This window comes from Scomber japonicus, chromosome 13 (genome assembly GCF_027409825.1).
Source record: "Scomber japonicus isolate fScoJap1 chromosome 13, fScoJap1.pri, whole genome shotgun sequence".
Taxonomy (NCBI): Eukaryota; Metazoa; Chordata; class Actinopteri; order Scombriformes; family Scombridae; genus Scomber; species Scomber japonicus.
The window spans coordinates 18,079,146-18,105,424 of NC_070590.1; the positions used below are offsets into that span (position 1 = coordinate 18,079,146).

Below are 26,279 nucleotides of genomic sequence, written 5' to 3' on the forward strand. Positions count from 1 at the left end.
GCCAACACTGTTACAGCCAGTTTTATGATCTATTCCTCTTTTTTTGCACTACCTCTGAAACTGTCACCTTCCCTATCCTTCCTATTCCACCAGATGCACAATTTGCTGAGTATTTATCTAAATTAAAATCAACTAGGGTCTTTATCTGATCTCTTCGGTAAACACCATGTTTTTATTCATTGGCTTTTCTTTTTTTTTTTTATATCCAGGCGTATGGACAAAAATACAGAGCAGATTACCAGATAGATGACTCCATGACTAATCTGCAATTTAATGTATAGTGTATGAATTCTAATAATGTCATTGTGTTAAAATGGTATAATAAAATATATATACTGTATATATATATATATTTTGAAAATTTAGAAATTATTAGTCATTGATGTTACATTGCAGGAAGCAGACTTAATTAATCTGTATCTGATTTAGTTACTCAGCTGATTATATCACCTACTATATAAATGTCTTCCTAAACTTTGTTCTTTTTTCATAAGTGCATTTTATATTTTTGACACATTTATGTCTTTTTGTGTCATCTTTAAGGGACCAGTGCAGACTGTAGATATATTTACTGGATAGCATGGGAAAAACAAAAATTACATTGAACGACTTCACTTGGACTTCCCACCAACCTGTGAGGACAGCGCCCCTTGTTGTCCGGCTTGGTCAGTGGCCTGGACCCGAACCCGATATGAGTCTCGGCTCTCTCTGTCCAGAGGTTTCTCTAGTATTACCATCCCAGATATTGGATCGATGGAAAAGAACCCATTGACTGAATCCACCAGAGAATAGACCACGGTACGGTTTAAACCTGAAGGGACACATTCATGCAGACTTAATATCATTACTGAAATATTCTTCTTCATGTTCATGGCAATCATCTTTTTGAACAAAGAGCAATGATACGTTATGCACAGACTGTGTGTGATTTATACATACTATAATAATACTGAAGGTCTTTCGCATGGCTTTGACTGATGTGTTACATCATACCAGCTTACCTTCATCAGGGTCACTGGCTTGTAGCCGGGTAAGCAAAGCATTGGGGGCGGCATTCTCATATACGCTAGCCAGGTAATGAGTAGAGGAGAAAGACGGGGCGTTGTCATTCACATCCAACACCTTGAGAGAAATGTCAGTGCGGCAGAAAAGCCCTCCTCCATCAGTTGCCTGGGCAATGAGTTTGTAGGTGGCTGTCATTTCTCGGTCCATGATAGTGGATGTACGCAGCTCACCTTAGGCACAAACAAAGATGTAGTGAGAGAGAGAGTTACAAAAATATATGATGTTGTCTGTGTGTGTGTGTGTGTGTGTGTGTGTGTGTGAGAGTGTGTGTGTGTGTGTAATTAATGGTGTGTTGTACTGTTTTGACCTAATCACAAATAATAATTGAATGTACCTGTGTTTGCATCCATGTAGAAATCTTCGACCCCAATGCCAAACAGTGAATATTGGATCTCAGCGCTGGAGCCTGAGTCAGCATCTGTTGCACCCACTGTCAGAATGCCCTTGTTAGTGGAAATGTCCTCGGGAAAAGAGGCACTATACACCGCCTGGCACAACAAAGCAACACACAAGCGCTCAGTGAAAAAACAAAAAAAAACAAAAAAACCCAACTCCCATCTGTACAGCCCATCAAAAAACACATTAAAGTGTTCTGCGCTGCATCCATTATCTCTGCTGATAGAACGAGCGCAGCAGAGTTAAGTGCCCCTCTTCTGCCCCTAGCTGCCTCCACTGCTGGTAGTGACTGCCTCACCAATACACAATACCAGTGCACGCTGGGTAAACTACTGTATGTCCAAGCACAATGCAGCATTTACCACCCTGGTCTTTTAGCTTTAAATATTTGTAAAGCAAATGTGTTTTAGACTGCTTGCCTGACAAACAAAGCAATTTTAATATCAAAAATGTCACTTTGAGCTTGAGGAAATTGTGGTTTTGAAAAATTGTGAATTTGATGGTATTTCTAAAATTTTATAGACAAAATAATGAAATGATTGATTGAGAATAGTAATTTATTGCCTCTCTAAAAGTATTCAAATAACACTTAAAACTAGCATTCCTAATATAATATGATTACAAGAAGTATTGGTACAACTACAGTTTCTGTCAATACTACTCCTACACATAAAAGTACTTCCACCACTAGTCTAATACCATAGGTTTTACTAGCACTACTACTAGTACTCCTATTACCATGATTTAGTAGCCTAAATGCAATTTGTTTGTGTTTGACTTATTGGTATGCAATGGTTTGAGTTCAACCTTCCAGTTGGAAGAAGTTAAAGGGAATATTTGTGAATTAATGTATTTGTAGTTCGTATTTGCATACATGTAAAAAGTTAATTTAGTTCAAATGTATGTGGAAATTTTCTCTGATATTATATTTGTAACATTTGTTAAAAGATGACTATTGTGTTTCTTTCTAGTAAGGAGTAACTGTGCACCCTCAGAGGGGATTACAGGAGTAGGGGGTGTGGTTATTAAGCGGATAGACAGACATGTGGAAAGTAGAGCCACACAGTTTTTTGACCTCTCCTTTTCTCCTTTTAAATATAATTTGTTACTGTTTGGTTCAGTAATAACGTTGGAAAAGGACAATTACTCTGTATCTTTTTTTGTTTTGTTTCAAGTAAACCATTGAAATTGGTTCCGTGGATTTTTGTTTAATGTGGATTTATAGGTGGAATCATTAGAGCGTCAAGCTAAGGCTTCATTCTTTGAAAACCTACATGTGGTAATGATCAATCATGCTAAATGTACAGCTTCTACCATGACTAATATTATGTCTAGTAGCACAAGTGGCACCAGTATCTTAACTGTTACTGCCATTACTGCCACATCTACAACTGGCTGACTAATTATCACAATAAGATGAAGTTTCTAGTTTCCATCACAGATCCATGTCATTTGTAAGCAAGTTGTGTCGTTTGTGTAAGAGCCCATCACCTTTTGACTGTGAATATATAGTATATAAAATGCAATTATTAAAGCTAGCATATAAGTTACCGTATATCTCCTGAAGTAGACTGTAGTACAAAGATAATTTGTTCGAATTGATGAGAATCAATATTTGATCTGAATACATCCTGTTTTACTACTGTAGCCCCAGATATTGATTTCCTTACAAAGTCATACATATGTTAATGTTAACATTTTTCGATACAATAACTTTCTGAGCTAAGCCACCCTTAAAATTACCCAATATTTAGTTCATCATTGTGGGAATTGGGACTTCCACTCATTCTTGAAACTTTGTCAAAAATCCACATTGTATGATACTGTATAATGTCTCCACAATGATAATCTTTGGAAGAACCTAAAACATATGTTTTGTGAAATGATATTGGATGTTTTCAATGTGTTAAATAGTAAGTAATCACATATGGGACTAGTCATCATAATGGCATGACTTATAGTAAGTATAGTATTGACCAAATAATTAACAAATGAATGAATTATTGATTCATTCACAAAGCATGAGTTTAGTTATGAAGAGTAAACAAAGATTGCAGTTTACTGGCCTTCACAATAAACACTGAAATGTTTTATTTTACTTTCAATTCATTTGTCCTAAATTGTGATAAATGACTTCCTTTATAAACATCTTAACACAGTCTACTTTTTTCCCTATCCCAGTACTTATCCATTATTATATGATAAAAAAGTGTTATTGCTATAGATATGTTTCTAGACAAAACACTAATGGGAATATGGTTAGCTTGGAGACAAAAAGCCATTTACTGATAAAGACAATTACTGTACAATTACTGAGACATAAAAAGGCAATCACAGTGCTTCCCTGGCCTTCTGTTAGCAATTTGATTTCAAAAATGTGGTTATAAAAAAGTAAATTGACAGAGCAGTTCATTTTGCTACATTCCCCAGTCTGCCCCATGTTTGTCTGCTTTGCAGGTTTAATTTTTCCCATTTCTATTTGTCTTCATTCCTGACCTGATTGCAGATGGGACTGTTGTCGTTGGCATCCATGATAGTAACTTCCACTGCAGTGCGAGCAACATATAGGCCATCGCTGGCTGTGATGTTGAGTAGATACCAGTCCTGCTGCTCACGATCCAGTAGACCACTTACATAAACTTTCCACTCCCCCTGCACGAGGGCCAGGCCAAACACGCCCCTCGGGTTTCCGCCTGGAGATTACAAAGGAGAGGTATTAGAATGCTGGCGGCAAAGAGAGAAGCGAAGGTGTATTGTAACAGACTTGTGAACAAACTGGAAGACCTGTTCATTCACAAGATGATTAAGCATAAGCTCTCCATCCATCCACAGCCACACACAGCCACACACACACACAAACACACACACACACACAAACACACACACACACACACACACGATGCAGGTACACTTTGGCACAATAAATTAACATCTATCATCATAGTGTAAACCAGGCAAGAGCTGTAGCAGCTATGGCCTTTCAAAGTTTGAAAATCTGACCTTTTATTACAAGGCTTCCATTAGGCCAATCAGTATTTTTAAATGCCAGAACACAAGGCCAAGATACATCATCCTTAGTCATTATCAGATAGAGTTATGCGACTAGCAAGCATCAAGCTCAGTGTCAAGGTGAGAGTTTTGCTGGAGAATGTTTTTTTATTACTCTCATAAAATGAAGGGCATGCAAAGTCAGGCCTGGGTCTGTGAAAGACTATAACTACTACTACATTAATACTGTATACATGTTCCTGTTCAAAATTCTACATTGTTTTTAAGACTCATTTGAAGTTCCTTGCAAGTGGGGTGTTCTGTTCATGGAGGCCTTCACTTTAGGTACAGCAGACTTTAAATATATACAGTATTCAGGTAGGATTGACCTCAGCCCTTAAAACTTAAAGCCCAACACCATGAATTAATGAAACCCTCACTGGTTGGTTGGTCAAACCAATATGAAAAAAGCATTAGTTTCTATCCATTTTTGTTTCATCTATTTTGTATGTTATTGGAGAAATCAAATGAAATGCTTTCTCGACCTTGCTTGAAATGTTTTGTTGTATAATGCATACAGTGTAATGTTAAAATTAAAAGGGAATATAAAAAAATGAAAGGTTAGTCATGTTTGACATTTGAGTTAAAATTAATGTAAAACTTGACCTTTCATAATAGAAACCCCGTTAGGCCAATGAATATTTTTTATGCAATCCAACTTCAGCTTACTGCATGAGGATACACTGCAGCTGCACTATGTTGGTGTCATCATCATTTTCTCACCAGTGATGTAAAAGCTGACAAGGCAGTTTTGGTCAGTGCCATCCCGATCTTTGGTTTTCAAAACTGCCACAACTTCACCAAGGGGATCGCTCTCCTTTACTGCACCCCGGTAGAGTTCTCTCTCGAACTGCGGTGGGTTGTCATTAACATCTGACACAGTGATGGTCACCACTGTGGTGGAGGAGAGAGACTGTAACTCCCCCAGATCAGAGGCCACTACTTCAAAGCTGTAGCTGGAACAGGCCTCGTGGTCCATCTGACTCACTGTGGTGATCCAGCCTGTTTTACTGTCAATGGCAAAGACAGAAGTTGTAGAAACGGGGACACTGAAGGAGCGGGCGTCTTTCGTCAGGTCCAAATTATAGGCGAGCAGAGGCCCAAGGCTGTAGGTTACCTGCAATTAAAATAAGAAAAGCTATTGCAACCCTTTTGTAGCAAAAAAACAAAGTGCTTTGGGCTCAGTGGAACTGTCACTGATGACTGTTACCCACCTGTCCATTAGAGCCCCAGTCTGGATCGAGTGCACGCACTTGGACCACTCTTGTCCCCACTGGCATCCCCTCCATCACTGTTGCTACATAGGTATTAGTCTCAAATACAGGCATGTTGTCATTCACATCTAGGATCTGCAAAATGAATTCCTCAATGATTCAGCTCAACAAAGAATAAATTACACTGAAAGAATAATGCAACATGCAATTATAGTTCCCTCGTTAGCTACATTAACATTTCAAAAAACACCATTTATACAATAATACACAAAAGGCTAAGAGGCTCTATGTTTAACTAAGTCACTAACCTTAACCTCCAGGTCCACAGTGGAAATGGACTCGATCAGGTCTCTTCTTGTTGTTGCTGCAACCTTGAAGCGGAAGATGCTGACCTGCTCATAGTCCAGAGGTTTTATCACACGAATCAGACCAGTTTCCCTCTCCACTAGGAAGGTCCCTCCTTGGTTGCTGTCAAGAGTCTCTCCTCCAACTGCAGAGAAGAACCCGGCCTGTCCAGGTCCCATGTACACAGACCCCAGGGCTGTTCCTACTACTGTGTCCTCAGGAATGGTGAAAGAGTACTGAGGCTGGCTGAAGGAGGGAACAAAAGCATCTGGAGGGACGACATGGATGAAGGCTGACACCAGGGAGTGCTTGGCTGGCGAACCGCAGTCTGTGGCTTTGACAAAGAAGGACAGCACAGTCCCCTGGAGGTGGTCCACAGTGCTCTTAGTCATCATCCAACCACTGTCTGGCTCTACCTGGGTACCAGCAAAAATCACAATGTCATTTCAATTAACTTTAAAGACAATAATTTTCTCTGTCCAAGCCAGATTTTATTTGCACCTTATTTCTACAAATCAAAGCATGGTAATTCCATGTCTAATTACATTTATTATATTATTTACTTTTTTATCCTACAGCTTTGTTTTATTTAAAGCCATGGTTGTTCATTTGTTCTTCATTTAATCATGTTTCCATTTTAAACAGTGAAAATCGACAGAGGCATCAATCTTAATGTAACATCATGTTGATTGGAGAAATCTATAATCTACAATTAACAGATGGCTGTTAATCCGCTGACACTGGGGGGAGACAGTTGATAATATATCTTAATTGCAAATCAGGGTTACAGCCTAATATTGAGTTATAATAAAGTCTGCTCTCATTAAATAAATCTGTTGAAGGCCAGATTTAGTTAAAAGATAACTCATGCTGATTCAGTACAGTTATAGCAAAATGCACTGACCTCTAGCACATCAACCAGTGATAGGCGGGCTTCACTGTAAAGGGAATAGGTTATCCGCCCATTAGACCCAGCATCAGGGTCAGTGGCCTGGATTTGTGTGACCAGAGAACCTTTAGCAACATTTGCTTTGATGCTCATACGGTACTCCACTGCCCTAAATTGAGGGGCGTTGTCATTCTCATCTGCGAGAACCACACGTACTGTACAGAATGATGCACGTCCTGAAAAAATAAAAGAGCATCAATGTATGAATTTATTACATGTACTTTAATGATGAAATTGTCAAAGATCCCATTCTGTCAAGCTGTATGGAGTCCTTACTGCACAGAATACAATTCATAGTATGAATACAGAGGAAATTAATCATATTCTGCTGCTGCAGTCACTGTAAGAGATTCTGCATACATCCTGTAACTTAATGTAGTGCAAATGTGATATTAATATTCTTAAATATTCATTCAATTCCAGGAGTGTGAGTTCTTATTACATGAAAGCTATCATCTTAAAGGCAGCACCTACAATATAGTACAGTGCATTTACCTAAACAGAAATGTTAGCTGAATGTTTGGCTTGCCATATTAAGAGATTAGACTTTTTTTGTACTTTTAGTCTTACGTTGGCTGAACTGAACATCGTGTTTGTCAGTAAATCAGTTTACAGTCAGCTTGGCTATTGTGGTCAGTGTTTAAAATAATACCTCCACCATCCAGAGCCATAACAGTCAGCACCATGTCTTTGTTAAGAGGATTCTCTCTGTCTAACTTCAGGGCGGTAGATATGACTCCATCTGCATCAATGGTGAACTGAGTTTTTCCCAGGTCATTGATGAAGGAGTAAGTGATCTGGCCAAACAACCCAGAGTCCTCATCTGTGGCTCTAACCTGGAGGTATATACAGAGATTCGGGAAATAATATCAGACTGGATTGGCCACTGCAAGATTCTACAAAATGAAATACATTTCTTGAGGTAAAAATAATGTAGCAAGTGTCCTGTGAGCAGTAAGAAGGTGGAATTACCTGAATGACCTTTGACCCCGGGGGGGCATTTTCTTGAACCTCGGCCAGATAGAACCTCTGGCTGAACACGGGGCTGTACAGATTTGCTCCAAGGACTCGTACAATCACCTGTAAATCACCATCATTATCATTATAATCATCCAATCATCTTCATCTCCATTGTCTGCTGACATTTTGTTTATGCCATCACAATAACTGATTTGTGGAACATAGTCGTATAATAATATCAATTCGGCATGAAAACCAGCAGTAAGAGAATTAGGCTTGTTACCAAAAGGTGTGTGATATGAAACTAAAGCTGGTGTGGAGGGATGCTGTGTTCACCTCCTGTCAGATGAAGTGACATGTTATTGCTACAAGATGCAAACATTAAGGTTTAATGTGAAGTGATGTCTTATTTCAGAGCCAAAAACATTCCACTTATTATTACCTCTAAGAGACAGCTGTGAACATTTTTTTTCCAGTTGGCAGCTCATCTCATAGTAATTCCAATATGACATGAACACACATTAACCTCTAAAGCTGCTTGACAGAAAACTGCAGCCGTACTGGACATCTGTGAATATCTGTGATATATCTGGAGCGAGGGGTGCTACAGGAGATCACTCAGCTTGCTGAGTGTAAACACTGCAAAGGTTAAGAAAAGAGCAAATCAGTTGACTGAACTAAATTGGAAGTGCCGAGAAGTTGTTTTACCTGAGCAGTGCTGGTGAAGACTCCATCTGACACAGACACATTGAGTTGATATGAGAGTTTCATGCCTTGTCTCCTCTTGTTAGACAGACTGAGCACTCCTGTATCTGGGTCCATCATAAAAGTCATTCTCTCATTTCCAGAGAGAATACTGTACCTTTAGACAAATAAAAGAAAGAGTACAAGTGTATAACATGTTATTCTTCTCTACTGAAGCTACTGGAAACATTAGTTTCCACATTCGTGCGAAAAAGACAAATAAAAGTTGGAATGAAACATTTTTTCTGAACCAAACACAAAAGCAAAAGTGCCTTGTGAGCACTGTAGTCTTCTAAACTTCTAATTGTCACCTGTACAAAACATAACAAACACCTACTCAAGAACTTTTAAAACTTTTATTTTTCTTACCTTAGCCTCTGTGCATCACAGATGTCAGCATCTGACGCCTGAACACAAGTCACAAAGTGTCCTCGGGGAGCCAGCTCGCTGACAAAGGCCTCGTACAGTGCTTGGCTGAAATTGGGTGGGTTGTCGTTTGTGTCGGTAACAGTCACAGTGACACTAACATCACTACTGAGAGCAGGGTCTCCACTGTCTGTCGCTCTGACAATGAAGTTGTAGCGCTGGATGAGCTCATAGTCCAGCAAGCGTGCAGTAAATACCAGTCCGCTGATACTATCAATGTGGAAGTAGTCGGTGCTGTTGTAGATATCAGATAGTATTTGGTAACTCACCATGGCATTCTTTTCAGAGTCTTGGTCCTGAGCAAATACCTACAGGGAGAGTAACATTAAACTTTGTATTGAGTCATGCATTATTCATGGTAAGGTCTGGTTTGCTTCCCCTGGCTTTCTCCATAGCTACTGTACCCACACTGAGTCCTGATGAAAAAATTAAATAAAGTTCCAGGTTATACTGAGATACCGTCAGGGCACAACTGCATCTAAAACCACAATAAAAAGCTTGTTGTGCATCTGGCAGGATCCTTTATGTTGAAGCACAATACTTTAAATACAAAAGAAGATAAATATACTGTAAATGTATCAAAAACAGAAATATGAAAAAACAACAACATTTTAATAGTGTAATTTTCATGTTGAGGCAGAGGAAGCAAAACTGATTGGAATTGCAATATCAAAAAGAACTGTTAGTTTAGTGTTAAGATTATCAATGATTTAAGGCATAGATAAAGTATAGTCTATGCTTAGTTATAGTCAATTCCTGAATGATAATGACCCAGTGGTCAACAACGTGCATTAAAATTCATGATTTATATAGTGAACAATACTGCAAGACCAAGTTTAAATTCAGGCGTAATGAATATTCACGTATCCTGTATTCTCACATAGCTTCCCTCTTCTTGACAAATTCAATAACACAGTTAAATAAGGCCAGTGACTTATTTTGATGACTGGTTCACTTTCTAGAATATTTAGTAGAAATCAATGAATTCAATAGTGTGGTATTTGAGAATTGTCTTGTTCAAATATGTTCTTCAGTGCAACACTACTCGTCTATAATTTGTTGAAGGTCAAGAGCTTCCACTGGGAAATTTCTAAGAAAATATCACACTATCTACTAATAAATAAATAATTTGGCATTTAATATTCCTCCTCCACAGTACTGCTGGAGTGGGCCTTAAGTCCGAACAATCATTCAGTAAGTGTACACACTGGACCAACTCTATGATCATTTTAACTTATGTAAAGCCTCTTCAGTACATTGAAAAGTACACTATAAATAAAATGTATTATTATTATTATTACCTGTAACACAGTTGTTCCAATCATAGAGTTTTCTCCCAGCACAGCAGAGTATGACGTGTTCTGAAACAATGGTGGATTATCGTTCACATCCAGTACAACAATGTCCACATCGACCTCAGACTTGGCCCCTGTCAGCGTATCTGTGGCTTTCACTGTTAACCGGTAGTACTGCATGTTCTCATAGTCTAATGGGTAAATCACATTGATGACTCCTGTGTCAAAGCCAATATCAAACTGGAAGGAAGGGTCTCCTTCTGCGATGGCAAAGATGACACTCTGGCCTTCAGGACTGGTGGCATTAATACAAAGGACAGGGCTGGAGATGGCCACATCCTCTCTGACAGTGACACCGTAGAAGGGCTTGTCAAACACTGGCATGGCTTTATTGACGACTGTAATAGGCAGCTCTACCTCACTGGACAAAGTGGGGAAACCACCATCAGTCGCTACAACAACCACCTTGTATTCTGCGTTAGATAAGTCGACCTCGAAGGACCTCTTCAGGGTCAGCTCTCCTGTCACAGGATTCACCTACATGACATATATAAAAACAATTTTGGAACATGAGGAGCATAAAAATGAAGAACTCCTAACTTTACTCAAGAGAAGAAAAAATATAGCTCCCACCTGAAAGTTCCTATGTTGCTCCTTCAGGCTATAAATCACCTCTCCATTCAGACCAGAGTCTTGGTCAGTGGATGAAACCTTGAAAATAGATGATCCTGGTTCCGCTTCCACCTGCACTGCAGCGTAGTAGGGAAGATTCACAAACTCTGGGGCATTGTCGTTCACATCCTCAATCTAGAGAAAGGACAGTTATTTTTGGAAAATTAAACTGGGCCATATAAAGAAAGTAAAGAAAAAGACTGATGGCAGAAGAGTTTTAATGGGTGAATACACTGTTTCATAAAGTGAACATTGTGATATGAAACTAAATTGAAAGACTGAACAGAAAGTAAGACCTCAGTAAGGTGTACATGCAACTTGAGAATAAGATGAAATTTAGTAGAAAAACATTGATGCATACCTGTACTTGTATGGTGACTCTGGCCACTCTCAGTATCTCATCTTCTCTGCTGACCTCCACCACCAGCTCATAGCTCTCTTTCTCCTCTCTGTCAAAAGGCACCCCAGTGGTGAGCACCACTCCACAGGTCGGGCGAATTACAAAGCGTCCACCAGGGTTCAGCAGAGTGTACTTCAGTGGCTCATTGAGGAGGTGACCAATTGTGTTGACAACAGTCACTACAGTGACATTGGGTATATTCTCTGGGATGGAGGCAGAGTAAACTGGGACAGTGAAGAAAAAGCCACTGTCTATAGCTTCTCGGACAAGCACTGTGACCAATGTCATGCTGGAGAAACGTCCATCCCATACCTTACAACAAAGAAAAACAGAAGGATCCTCAGCGCAGAATGGGAATATGCCATTTGTATATATTTGACAGTTGACCCATAATCAGTTGATGCAGAGAAAGTATTTAAAAAGACTTAGCATGCATGGCCTTCTCTGTCCTGAAAAAAACAAAACAAAACAACTCTGAGGTATAGAGACCTGACCCTGTGCTCTGATCTCCCTGTGGAAATCATTATTATGTAAGCCAGTCAAAGCAAACTGCATGCTGTTTATCAAAGCTAGTTACAGCACATATCTACATCTCATTCATGTCATGTCCACCAAACAAGTACAGCCAATTAACTTACCTTCACATTGAAGCGGTAGCGGTCTTTACTGAGATTCTGATTGATGACAGTCACAACCCCAGTGTAGCGCCCCACAGAAAAGTGCTCCAGGTTGCTTTCTACAAGAGAGTAGACTAGCAGAGGGGTGTTAGACTTCTCAAGGTTCAGGCTGATGTTAGAAGTGATATCTGGGTCAAAAGCTTCGACTCTCAGGACCTCGACTCCCATGTAGGTTGGCAGAAGGAGGACTGCCTCGTACATGTCCTGCGAGAACCTTGGAGGTGAGTCATTGATGTTGATCACCTAATAAAAGTGAAAATCCAACATAGGGATGAAAGTGAGTCAAGAATGATTTATAAAGCAGTGAAAGCTGATTTATATGTCATTTACTTAATTTACCTTTATAAACACCTCTGCTGGGCTCTCAGCACTCCTAGGAGGTTGACCACTGTCTCTAACATGAACCCTGAAGAGGAACTCAGAGAAGGTCTCATAGTCCAGGCTGGCAATCGTTCTAAAATATAAGAAAACACTCAATAGTTACTTGAATTGATGAGATAAATCAGTTTCTAAGTAGATGAATTGACATCCTCAATAATGATGCAATTGGTCTAATTTATATCTGTCACCCACCGAATCGATCCAGTCCCTGAGTCCACGCTGAAAAACATGCGAGCAGTCTCATCTATGATCTGGAACACTAACAAGGCGTTATGATTGCGGTCACTATCGGTCGCCTGGATGACTAGAGGGTTACCATCTTCTCCCAGAACCACACTGTTGACTAGAGCAGCCTCGCTGATTGCACCCACATACCTGTTAAGATAAATAGAGGACACTGCTACAAAAGAGGAATGCTACAATTAAATCACTCCAGAAAATCACATGCTGTCAGGAGTCATTATGGCTCAACAGTATAGGAGCATGTCAATGCCAAAGCTGTACTCTTCAGGAAGTTGATTGAGTCACTATTGATACCTGATTTGTTGAAAAACTGGTGGGCTATCATTGACATCCCCCACTTGGACAATGACAGTGGTGCTGGCCTCCACTCCAGCCATACTCAAGGCACGCACAATCAGAAAGTAGGACGTTGTTTGCTGCCAAAGCAAAGCATGCAATGAGTAAAGTACTATTTTAAACTATGTGCATATATTAGTAACTCTTACAAGAATCATGTCAACACTGAGCGTTCACAGATCATGTAAACTTACACAACTACTACATTAAAACACAGGCATGAACAAACCTCAAAGTCGAGTAGCCTACGTGTGCTGACTACACCAGTATGATGGTTAATAAAGAAGCAGTTGTCCTCGTTGCCCCTGGTGATATCATAAGTAAGTGTTGAGCGACTGAGTGCACTAATGGTGGTCACGTATGTTCCAATCGTGCTGTTCTCCATTATCTGTATACACACAAAGACATCAGAGATTTGGACCAATTTTTTGTTTCATCTGCACAATTTCTTTGATGAAATTACCTTCTATATGCCAGTTTAGAAATTTACTTTCTGTCCCTCACTGCCATTTTCCCATTTTTCTTTATAAAATCAATCTCTCCCTTCCCATCCATGCACACATCAACCCAGTCAACCATCCATTTCTTTACCTCAGCCTGATACTCCTTCTGAGTGAATTTGGGTTTGGAGAAGTCAGAGAGTATCAAGGAGATGCGAACTGTAGCTGTGGCCATTAATGGAGGAAATCCACTGTCCGTGACACGCACAGTGAGAGTGTAAAAGCCTACAGAGTTGAAATCCAGGTCCCTGGCAATGGAGATAAGGCCAGTGGCATTATCTATGCCGAACACACCCCCGGTGTTACCTGAGAGTAGCAGAAAGTTTTAAAACATCATTTACTGGTAAATACAAAAAACTGAACTTTGAATCCAATTTCAATTTCTTCTCCATTTCTATCATACAAACTTCAAAATACAGTTTAAAAATGAAGGCAAGAGAGGCATAAACACAAGATACAGATAGCACCACACCTGCTTCCATAGTATAGGTGAGTTGCCCATTAATCCCATTGTCTTTGTCGAGGGCAGTCACTTGCACTACAGAAGTGCCTATGGGAGAAGACTCATAAGCCACAGCATCATATACTGTGCTCGTGAAGTAGGGGATGTTATCATTGGAGTCCTCCACTGCCACCAGGATACGAGCCAGGTCACGGTTAAATGGAAACTCCTGATCCTTGACCTGGAGCAGCATTGGGCGACATGAGAGATGAATAGCTTTGTAGGAGACCATAAATGAAAGAAATCAGCTAAAATTAAGTGAGCCAGGCCAAGTTGCCAAGAGGAGGATATTTTGGAACAGAACACAGGGACACAGACACACACACACTCTCCCTCTCACCATAATAGTGAGGATGTGCTGTGTCCTAGCCTCGTAGTCCAGCCTATCTGCAGTGTAGACGACCCCCGTTCCAGGATTGACCCTGAATAGTCTCATACTGGCTGGGTCTACACTGCCATAGATGGAGAAGCTCAAACGTGCACGCTCATCCATGTCGGATGCCCTAACTCGCAGCAGTTCCATGTCCACTGCTATGTCTTCAGAGACACTGACATCATAGGCGGGCTGTGAGAAGACCGGAGGGTTGTCATTGCTGTCTTGTACTCGAATGAAGACCTGAGTGACATAGAGACAGAAGGGGAGTTTGAAAAATCAGCACTGTTGATAGAGAGTAGAACTGTGCTCAGGTCATGTTCTGGCCTCAGTTTTTTATTTGTAAGGTGAAGATACCAATGAACGCTACAAACACTTGGCTTTTATTTACACAGGCTAATCCTATTAATCGACTAATATCAAGGATTTTTCTCACAAGGCAGACCCCAGTAGGCTAGCCAAGAGAACAGAAGCACATGAGATATGAAAGACAGAGCAACAAAAAGCACATTTCATAGTCAGCAAGAGATAATTTCCAGTACAAGCATAGGAAGGAGAAAAGCTGGGAGTAAACAGCACCCCTAGACTAGGTAACAATAATTTAATTTGATGTGGATCTGAAGTGTGCAAGAGACGGTGTCAGTGCATAACAAATCAAGTGTGTGTACCTGAGCAGTGGCAAAGTTGGTCCCATCTGTCACCTGAATAGTCATGTTGTACACAGACTGCACCTCTGCATCCAGCGGCTTGGCTACAACTAGAGTCCCCACCCCCACTTGAAGGTCAAATTGCATGTCAAAGCTCCCTGGAATTACATACACACACACACACATGGACACACAGTTTTTCAGTCATTAAGTATTCACTTTGCGTGCTAAACTCAGGTGCTCTAAGTTATTACTGTGTAATTGTTTTGGCCAGGTGCCTCCGTCTGCAGCCGAAGGGTCTGTGAAATAAAAAATGAACTGAAAAGCAGTGCAATGTAGCACCAAACCCACTTGTCAGTCTGAGAGTTGTTAACAGCCACACAAACATCTTTCTTATCACTCCAAAACACAACCCATCTCAGAGATCAAAAACCTACAGCGGGGTCTTTTCCACGGGCGGTGAGTGTACAGTTTAAAGGCTTAATGTTTGATTAGAGCGAGGGAGAGGATTGATATGTGTTAGGTATTCAGCACCAGCCTTCGTCTCATTCCAGCTGCTCTCTCGACATATCTGGGAGCTTGAGCTCTTCTCAGCATATGAATACTGATTGGGCATTTTTCACAGACCCACTGATGCGTGTTGAGTTGGAGCAAACCACAGGGATTCATCTTTTTTCTTTGTTTTTTTCTAGTGAAGAGGTTCATCAATATTACACTAAGTGGAAACAATCTCACAAAATTAAGGAAAATAGTAATCACAGTCTGTAGTCTTAAAATCAAAAGAAGTATGCTGTTGCTTTGCTATTTGCTAAAGGCTCATCAGGTTTCGCAATTAGTTTTAGCATTTTTTGAGCATGATGTGTAATCTGAACCGGTAAATACATGTACAGACATGTCTAAAAGCCTAAGGCTTCTGAGTACAATTGGCACTGTAAAGCAATTAATGAATGGATCCAGGTATTTTTTGTATAAGATAGATAGATAAGATAGATTCCAGAGCGTATACAAACAATATAATACACAATGACATTGTTCCCCCCCAAAAAATCTAATGATATTAATCTGAGGCAGAGTATTGCTGCAACCTCAGTGAAACAGAACTGTGCTGTAATACTTCTCTCCTGTAACCAAACATAAGCTGGGTTTGTCAAAGTTGCATCATTGTCTTATCATCACAATACTACATTACAACCATATGCTGACTGTTTCACCACCTCCCCCCATTTACTTTTCAAAGTAGCAGCATAGTAGCTGAACTAATAATATGAACTTGTCCAACTGAAGCAGAGGTAACAAACCAGTGCTGTCTGTGTGGAGTTATGTGTGAATCCTTGTTCAAACTCAGATCACTCCATAATGCCTTTGGCTAAACATGGTCCTGGTACTCTATGCTGTATTTTCAGAATTTCTCTGCATTTCTCCAGACCTTAGGCACTGGGGGAAGAGTTGTGGCGAAATAAGTTTTGGCCAGACCTGTGTCAAGTGAGCAGTTTCTTCCACACTGATTCTGGGGAATGTAGAACATTTCTCTGGCGAGTCGTCCTCCTTAACGGTGAGAAAGAGAAGAGGAAGATGAAGAAATGATTAATATTTAGGAAGCAAATTATATTCTTCTGATCAAAGATATGCATCATCTCTATGCAGCATTCTCCAAAGAAGACCTCTTGACATTTTTAAATGCATCTGTGCTTTTAAGAAATGCAAGTGGATTTTTCATTAGAATACTTCAACGCAGTGTGAGAAATGAGATGCATCTATGAATGATATCTGAGTCCATCTGAAGTTTGAGAGAAAAGATAGCCTAATCATCATAGTGGTGAACATATTAATGAGCACTTCCTGCACAATTTCTCCACTGATATTAACTTTAAGGGCCTTATTTTCCTGCAGACGCAATACCAGTGCAGGACCAGACACAGTCTTAATGCAATTCCCTCAAGTCTATTTTATTTTACATTTCTGACCGTTCGGTAATTTCCGGGCACCAAACGGGCACACTCATGAGGGAAGAGGCAGAACTGAGGTTGTGTTTATGCAAATTAGGCAGCGCAGTACAATGTAGGTGCTCATTTTGGTGCATCTGCAATATAATCTGCTCAGACCACCTCTTATCGCTCATGTAGACACATGGCAATATTCATTACTTCAATTGTCAGAGGCACCTGCACACAGACGTGTCCAAAATCACAGAACATCTTAAATTTATGTTAGGTTTTGCCCCTTTCAGTTACTATACGTTATTCATCTACTGCAAATTGACATGAGAATCAAAGCAAAACATTTTAAGAGAGATTATTACCAATAATATCGACATGGACATAATGACCTGGAGTTCAGTAATACATTCTGTTGGATGAGGGAGTTTCCAACAACAACGTGTAGAATGTCTTTTTTTTTTTTTTTTTTTTTATGTCCTGTCACAATGATTTTCACAGTGTGTTTTCAGTTTTGGGACTCGCAGAGCATGTCAGATCACACTCAGTAATCATTTACACTCAGTAAAATACCCTCTGAAAACCTGTCCTGGTCCTGTGCAATGCACACTCCTTCCAAAAGAGGGTAGGTCTACTTCAATAAACTATATCCCATGAACAAATAGGACATATCCCTGAAAACATCTTGTATATACTTAAAAGCATAAATGAGAACTTTCAAATATGCAGTAGAACTGCCGTGTTTAAATGCATTCATTATCCTATATTAATGGTTTGCACAAAATAAGCAGCAGCAACAGTATGTCAGCACCTGGAGGACAGAACCCATCAGCTTTACTTTCATTCATTGTCAGCACATATGAATTGATGTATATTAATATTTTGGGTGACCAGAATGTATATTTTGGAACTTCAGATGCTTCACAGAAGTGAACTCTTTTCTCTCTCTTACTCAGCCTCTCTCCCTCATTTCACCTGTTGTTGCGTTTAAAAGGGTTTAGAGAGTTTATGTGATTGGTCATTACTGCAGCTTGCACGACTTCACCTGCTGATTCTGTATTACTCCAGCTAATAAAGTATTCACTCTCCTCCACGTTGTGCCTGGTTGCGCCTGGCTGAGCCCAGAGCGCACCAGTGCTGATGGTCAGGAAAATTGCAAAAATGTGTTGGTCACACCCACATGCACCATGCACCATGCGTCAGGAATAAAGACTTGAAACTGCATCTGTACCTTATTTCAGGAAAATAGGGCCATTAGAAAAGAACTGGAAAAAACAGCTGCATGTGCATTTTCTATCTCTTTGATAAGCGTAACTGAAAAAAATAATCAACTAATCAACTTGTAACAAACAAATTTTCATATTAACATAAAAATAGGGTTTAGATGAAGAATAATATTTTTTTTTCTTGGGACTGTTGAGTAGCAATCCATAATAAGCTATTTGCTGATTAGGTTTCTAAAAACTTGAATCAGAGGACAAGATAGAGTTCCCAAGTGTTAAACAGGCACAGATATTGAGCCAGTGTGTGCCTGAGAAGATAAATTGTTTTTCACCAGAGCCAAAGCAGCAGTGGAAGCTATTCTTTTAATGTCCTTTGTTTGCCAGCTTGTTTTTGGCAAATTGAATCATAAAAAAATACAGATTTTTATGGACAACTCGTTTTTGCCTGTGCACAATCAATCTTAGTTAATGTGTCACTGGCCTTCTGGTTCTAACATGCTCATTTTGAGTAGGAATCCATGGCTGTTAACTTTCCAGAAACTGTCAGACGTAACTCTGGAGTAGAAATCAACTGAAATAAAGTCCAAGCTACAGCAAAGTTCTTCTGGAGTATTGTGAGAAACCCTGCAACCAGATTTTAAAGTGCATGATGTGTACAATGTGAAACAAGGCTTATAAAAAAACAAATAAAGACTCTCAATAGCAATAGAATATGGAGACCAACTCTTTTTATGTCTTGTAACACTAAAAGATGTCCTACTAAGGGATGAAGTCTAGTCCAGTACTAGAGTTGTTTCCATGGATGATTTCACATAATCTTGTCTTTAGTCTAGGACTAGTCTTAACCTGTGTCTGAGAAACTGGACCTAATTGATATACTAAACTGAACATTTGAGGGACATATGACAAAAACACATTCAATTTAGTTTTGTTGGTATATCCACACTGTACTTCTTGTTAGTTTTGTATTAGATGTGAGTTTTCTTACCGATGATATTGAACCAAACAGGTGTGCTCGACTGGCTCACAGCAACCACTCCCACCGGCTGAGCTACAGCAGCTGTCTCAGGTATTGAAAAATTGTAGTACTTCTGTGTCAACAGTAGGGGCAGGAGCGATGGGACTGGTTTGCGAATCCACTCCACATGGAGTTTGACAGTAGACCATAATGGAGGATCACCACTGTCCTCCGCTTTTATCTAAGAAAAGGAACAATACTGATATATCTCAGGACTTTCAGCTGACACATCCAGGAGCCAACAAACATAATGTTTGGGAATTTAAGTAAAATATTGGAATAAGAATACACCAGACTATAAAATAATGAGCTGGTAAAATAAGTAGATTTCAGTTAGATTAATTTGTTACACCAAACCTGATGTTAGTATCCGTTGATTTCAGGGCAATCACACTGAAAAAGTTTAAGAATTCTGGCCAACACAGATATCTATACTCATCTCCTCTTCTCTGACTCTGCACGCACACCTCAGTGACAACATCCCATCATAAATAATATTTTTGCTGACCTTTAAATTGATCTCAGCAATTACTTTATAATGGGATGGCTATCCCTGCTGGCTTAATATAACTTAAGCTTCCTTTCATACAGCAAATAGGAAAATCATTAACCAAAATAAATCAAATTAATTGGTGGGGGAACCTATGTGAGAGGCAACTGTAAAATATGGAGTTTTAAGTAGTGCTCACTGAAGACCAGAATTTGTGAGCCAAATACATTATCTGAGCCATCATTTGCTGAGAGAACGGTATTGCCCTAAAAATAAAGAAACATGATTGAGGGGGAGAAGATTGGTGTGCTTATTGTCAGTTTTACTGTAACAGGCTCCTTCCACAATGAAACTGTAAGCTTACTTCCACTCAAACTGGGCACAAGTGCAAAAAGCAAGTGTGTATGATTGTGTCAAACTAATCACAGAATCAGGCGCATAAGAAAAATCTGATATCTGCAGCACAGTAATTTGAAAGGGTCCAGAGCAGGATAATTACATGGTTAGTATGAGGAATATGATTCACAAATAAAGCCACAAAATTGGTTGTGTTGGGGATATGATTGAGTCTGAGCAGATGATAACTCAAGTACCATTTAATGTCAGAGTATCAAAAATGTTCTGTCCGTAGTTACACAAAGCCAGATGTGCACACACAGGCTAAAAAAATGGCTTTGTGCCAGATGAAAAATGGCACCTGCATGAAAATGCCCAATAAACTAATAAAACCCCAACCAGCTATAAATACTGCAGGAATTGTACGAACAGCAGTAAGGAGGAGGTAATAGAGAAGCACTACGCATGACAGATGCAAGGGGTCTAATCTCAAACGTGTAATTCAGATCTATATTTTTTAGTTTTTACTTCATAAAGCCAAGCTTAGACCAGACAGCAAATCAAAATCAGAACCCTTTATAAATACAAATAAACTTGGTATGTGAAACTCACAGTGAGGATATCATAGCTGCCCGCCGTCACCATCTTTTTTGATGACACCATAGCAGTCCTGGGGTCAATACTGAACTTCTCATCGTTGTTACCATCAATGATGCTGTAGGTAATGTTGCCATTGGCTCCCATGTCACGGTCATAGGCGAAGACACGGTAGACTGGTTCACCCCGTTTGTTGCGGTCTCGTTCAGGCAAGCTGATGCGGTATGTGACCTCCGGGAAGGTGGGCGGGTTGTCGTTCTCATCTTCAATGTGAACTATAACCCACACAGTTGACTGGCGGGTGGTCACTGGGCCATCTATGACTGTTACCTGAGAGAAAGAAACAATTTTACAACCACATGCAGACAGACAACATGCGTCATTGTCTCATGAACGTGTTTCATAATATTCGTGTGTATTTTTACTTGTGTATGTATACATTATGTGGCTGTGGCTGTAGTGAGCGGGTCCACGTGGAGCTGAGCTCATGGGAAATCTCTTTGTATTATTGATCCCCTGGAGGCAGTGGCAGAGGTTTGATCACTGATCAATTGGATCAGATCAGGGTGAACACCATTGCTGCCAGCCTGCCTGCTCACTAGACTATTAATTACAGACATGGAGCTTAGACTGGCAGGCGGAGCAGTAGGTGGCATGCATGGAATGGCATTTCTATTGAAATCGCAAGACAGGACAGGACAGGACAATGTAAGAACAGAAACCTCTCTGCCCCCAATTTCAAACTCATTCGATAAGTGTATGATGCTGTTAGATGCAAGCTTTCTTCTACAACTTTTCTGCTTTTACTATTGCTCATTTTGGAGTGTACTGTCACAAGCTGGGTCCTTATTAAGTACTGGAGCAGAACAAAGCTGCACGCAAACTTACTGAGTCTAGACAAGTCAATTGGCAATACAGAAACAAAACACCACGCTGCATTGCTGCAGGTCAACTGCAGGTTACTTTCATTCTGTAGAAGGGCAAAGTGCTTGTACGTTCAACAGCATTTAATAAGTTGTAAGAAAAGTCTGGAGGAAGTATAAAGTTTGCTCATGTCTTTGAAGTCAAGAATCTCTGATTATCAGGTTCATCTGCATGCAGAGCAGCAGGAGCAACAGAAATGGTAATCACTGAGCTATCTGTATGCCCAGTGCCTGCGCTTATCAAATGCTGGGCAGACCAACTCCTCTCCTCCCTGTTCCCGTCCTGAGTAGAGAAGATAACCAATGATGAATGATCACATTTAGAAAATTCTAAACCTGGGGCCCAAAACTACAGCCATTCATCACAGTTTATGGAGCCTTGAGGGCTTGCCAGGGTTGTCCTCAACCCTGTCTCTGTTAATAGCGGCCTGTGGCAGGTGGCAGGGCCGGATAAATAATAATACTGCAAACCCGGTGACACTGTTAAGGTTTTACTGTACCTCTAAAAAGTGCTCTGCCTGTTGTTCTCTGTCCAGTTTCCTTGCAGTTGTTGTGATCAGCCCTGAAATTAATAAGAGAACAACAGCATCAGATTACATAAACAGATTTGGAGTGAGTTGGCAAAGATTTTATGGTTGGTGTCTCTTTTTCATTTAGTTTGGCTAAAAAAACTCTCTTCACAAGTTTCCAGCTAGTGAAGAGTCTGGATGCATGTGTACGCTATACTCACATGCACACATATTCCATGTTCCAAAAGCTATAGCCTGCAGCACTGGCAGGGACTATGGCGTTTGGCACATGTTCACTTGGCACTGTATAGCTGTGGGTCACTCAGTTTGCCAGCATGCCACCAGGACAGTAGGAAAGGAATGAGGTTATTGATAATAGCTTTGATCGATCCAAATTGTTCACATGATGGTTAGACAGTTTGACAAATGCTAGCAGGCTGCATTGGAGATCAAAGACAGCAACAGCTCCATTTTCCCCTGACGTTGTCCTCTCTTTTTAATTCAGTGCTTCTTATCTTGTCATTTGCTTGCTAGTTCACTGTTACTAGCAAATATGCACGCACAGACTCCCTACACACAAACAGATACAGAGTTCATGTTAATCAATAATTGCTAATTTTGGTCAGTGTAAGCTTTGTGTTTAACAAATTAAAAGATCCCCAGGCATTACTGCTGGAATAGGGGGAACAACAAGATATTTTGTCCCCCCACTTAAAGGTATTATGGTAATAAAGTCTGCTCCTGATGACTTGAACATGAACAAAGTGTTAAATAGCTTTTACTTAGGGAGTATTAGGCACACTCAGTACTTTGAAAAATAAGCCTAGGGGACTAGAGCTCACTCTGCTGTGGTGCTGTCTATTTGTATGTTATTAGGCATTTTGGATGTAAAAACTCAATTTTAATTGTGCATGAATTTTGTTTCTCATTCAGACCTTATTAAAAAAGAAACTGACTGGGTAGTTGGTTGATTTGTTTCCTGAGTGCAGAACATAAGAATCTGTATCAACAGGAGCCAGGAAGCTCCTTTTGAGTCAAACCTTTCAGGCACTTGCTGGCAGACTACTGTGCTTTAAAAAAAAAAAAAAAAAAAAAAAAAGCTGCTACCATGTTGATCTGGAAGTATTATAATTGTAAAAAAAAACGTTGGCTTGGCAGAGATTGAAAGGAAGTTGACGTGAAAAAGTTCACTAGCCTATTGTGTCATCCAAAGCTGGATGTCCCCCTGCTTCAAAACTCATTCCGGCACTGCTGCATTGCAGGCATTAATCCACAGCAAATTCAGCCCATTATATGACAGTTTTACAATATTATAAGCCAACTTTTGTTTTTCTGAGGGAATGAAGTTGTAGATCACAGTCCTTGCCTAATATTCATCATCTCATGAAAACATCCTAACACAGTGAAAAGGGCACATTTGTCTCGGCCTGGATGTTTTGTCTTAACACACGAATACAAATGCACTGACGTACTGTGAGAACTGAATCACTATTGTATTGTTTTTTATTTAAAAGGAGAACACTTCTGTTTGTTGTAACATTATTATTTTCATTCACAGTTTGCTCACAAAGTATTCTACACAGGATCACAGATTTGCATGCAAACAAATGCACATGGGTACATGCACAAAAACATCTTCATACATATTTCACTGTGGAACAATTAAAGTGAATGTGCTTGCATGATGATAATGTGTCTGTTTCAGTGTAATGAAGCGTTACGGTAAAATAGGATTATTTTGGATGCTTAGAATATCTGTGCAGTCAACACTCAATGGATAGACCGAAACCAAGCACACACACACACACATACACACACACAAATGCTTGCACATATCACAGTGTCACCTTGAACTTGCTATGCAGGCTAACTTCAATTAAGCAAATTAGGAGTAAATCTAGAGCAGCGGTCACAAGCTGCAGGAGAGAGACTGGGGGGGGGGCTTGTTCAGCAGAACACAGCGCGAGTAACAACTGATAAAAATCAATGATCTACAGCTCGCAGCACATGTGCAGTTGGACAATCCTCCATTTTAACTGGACATGGGGAAATAATTTAGATATCCCCACCCACACCTTCAAACGCACACACAATTTATGTTATGGTCCAGTGGCCAGACTTCTCCTCCCTATAAACCACTGTCACTAATTCAATTCCTAGCCTAGTTCTTCACCATGTAAGGACAAAGGCTCTTATGCATTTTCTAACAGGAGCAACATTAAAAATACAAATCAGAGATATCAAAATCAGGATTTGTGTTAATGTTGATCATGAATGATGACTCAAACATGTGCAATTGATTTGTTAATATCCCGGCACAAACAAAACCAATACAATCCAATGGAGGGTTGTAAAAAAGGTCACACAGCCACCACTGTAACACCATGACAGCGCTGCAAACATGCATGCTTTTACAAGAAGCACTACATCTAACACCCTGTGTCAACACTCATCTGCTCTGTTTTCACCCCCAAAGGAGGTAGGCTTCACTCACACACTGGCAACACTGGAAGCTGTCACAGCACATTTACACACTTTGCACTCATTCAAAGTTCTGCTTCAATACATTTTGGAAATAGTTGCAGTGTCTCAAACCCATCAAACTGACACTTTCAGTGTGAACTTGAAAAACATATTACATTGAACCGCCCCAAACGTAGTTCTAAAAAACAATTTGGAAACTTGAAGGCTTTTTAGCGGTTGGGGTCATAGTATAGTGTAGCTGGCAGCCGCTTCATGAAAGCAAATCAATCAACTGGGTTTTGTTTATTCATCTATTCAATGAAATCACTATGGGACATGGAAAGTTTTTGACTGGGTAAACAGTAGGGGATGATTCATATTGAAAACATCTTTCACTCATGCATGTCTCATTATCAAACTAATAGACTAGTGTCAGTCACATTATTGTAAAAATTATGCTAACGATGTATGCAAATTCACACCTTGTGTTTGTGAGTGACTAAAACTGCGGAATAAAGTACAGCCACAATAACGAGAAAAAAAACATTTCATTTCATCTATTGCGCTTCAATAAGCTTCACTTCAATAAGAAATGTGGCCTCTGAGACAGAATAAATGCTGGAAACATTAAAAACCAATTGCTCAGTGTTGCAGTTAAAGTTCATTTATCACAGTGTAAACAAGATAGTCATCGATAGGAGTTTTCTGCTTTAGTATTAATGAGTAACAGATAACAACATACTGTGGGTCTTTGACTGAGACCGACAGCAGGGCTCAGATGGCTCAAACTCTCCCCCGGGATACAACACAGAGACACAACACAGACACACAACACACATGCAAAGGCACTCTCATACATATAGAGGCAAATTATTTTTACACAGTTGTTAGATGTGTTTTGTGGCTCACACAGAGATGTATGAACATGTGGATACACACATGTGAGTTTCAAACTGTATTAGATGCTTTCATCTTCAATGACTCATTGCAACAGAGCTGTCCTCTCTACCGCACTGTTAGATCCAATTAATCAATTGATTAAATTGACCCCCAGACTCTCTCTCTGTCTATGTCACACACACACAAACACACACACATATACACATCAAATAAATAATTTACACACAGCTGCTGGATGTGTGAACAATAATTGTAATCTGCAGAAAAACAAATCAGCTTGATAAGATTTTGTAACTGTATTAATCACGTTCACATCTGATGGATGTGTCAACACAGGCATGCTCATTATTACACCTATCAGATATATGACCCCCCATCATATTTCACTCTCAAGGATTCTGAAGATTCAACATTGTGAGATTGTGTGAGTGGTGGATACAATTTACATATTAATGAGTGTGTGAAGACCACTATGTCTCTATGGAATCAATATTAGCCTTTTCATTCTGGTTCAGCTCATTCCGCTTCCCTACATATTGTCAATATTATATCCATGATGCTATAATGCACAATAGGGATGGGAATAGAATAAGGGAAATGGAAATACCCACTTTAATCTATTAACAGGGTGAACTTGCAACAGCACACCATAAGGGAATAAGTTCTACTACACGATTGATGATTGACATGCTGCATACGTTTGAGGTATTGGT

The 26,279-nt window shown here is 39.9% G+C and overlaps 1 protein-coding gene across 1 annotated transcript in view; it reads right to left on the reverse strand.

Annotated features, from left to right (window-relative positions):
- LOC128371886 (protocadherin Fat 3) overlaps window positions 1–26,279 on the reverse strand; it is a 62,230-nt gene that overhangs the window by 22,174 nt on the left and 13,777 nt on the right. Inside the window, exons 6-33 of the mRNA XM_053332272.1 lie at window positions 22,195–22,256; window positions 20,787–21,101; window positions 19,319–19,529; window positions 16,647–16,718; window positions 15,195–15,331; window positions 14,494–14,769; window positions 14,124–14,334; window positions 13,743–13,957; window positions 13,381–13,539; window positions 13,110–13,231; window positions 12,765–12,947; window positions 12,531–12,645; window positions 12,153–12,434; window positions 11,476–11,826; window positions 11,076–11,249; window positions 10,449–10,979; window positions 9,091–9,455; window positions 8,686–8,839; window positions 7,990–8,097; window positions 7,670–7,853; window positions 6,973–7,193; window positions 6,032–6,484; window positions 5,724–5,858; window positions 5,233–5,626; window positions 3,958–4,154; window positions 1,400–1,553; window positions 1,002–1,235; window positions 633–811 (exon numbers count right to left, since the gene is read on the reverse strand). Of these exons, the coding sequence (XP_053188247.1) occupies window positions 633–811; window positions 1,002–1,235; window positions 1,400–1,553; window positions 3,958–4,154; window positions 5,233–5,626; window positions 5,724–5,858; window positions 6,032–6,484; window positions 6,973–7,193; window positions 7,670–7,853; window positions 7,990–8,097; window positions 8,686–8,839; window positions 9,091–9,455; window positions 10,449–10,979; window positions 11,076–11,249; window positions 11,476–11,826; window positions 12,153–12,434; window positions 12,531–12,645; window positions 12,765–12,947; window positions 13,110–13,231; window positions 13,381–13,539; window positions 13,743–13,957; window positions 14,124–14,334; window positions 14,494–14,769; window positions 15,195–15,331; window positions 16,647–16,718; window positions 19,319–19,529; window positions 20,787–21,101; window positions 22,195–22,256 (6,194 nt within the window). The remainder of the gene's footprint in view (window positions 1–632; window positions 812–1,001; window positions 1,236–1,399; window positions 1,554–3,957; window positions 4,155–5,232; window positions 5,627–5,723; window positions 5,859–6,031; window positions 6,485–6,972; window positions 7,194–7,669; window positions 7,854–7,989; window positions 8,098–8,685; window positions 8,840–9,090; window positions 9,456–10,448; window positions 10,980–11,075; window positions 11,250–11,475; window positions 11,827–12,152; window positions 12,435–12,530; window positions 12,646–12,764; window positions 12,948–13,109; window positions 13,232–13,380; window positions 13,540–13,742; window positions 13,958–14,123; window positions 14,335–14,493; window positions 14,770–15,194; window positions 15,332–16,646; window positions 16,719–19,318; window positions 19,530–20,786; window positions 21,102–22,194; window positions 22,257–26,279) is intronic.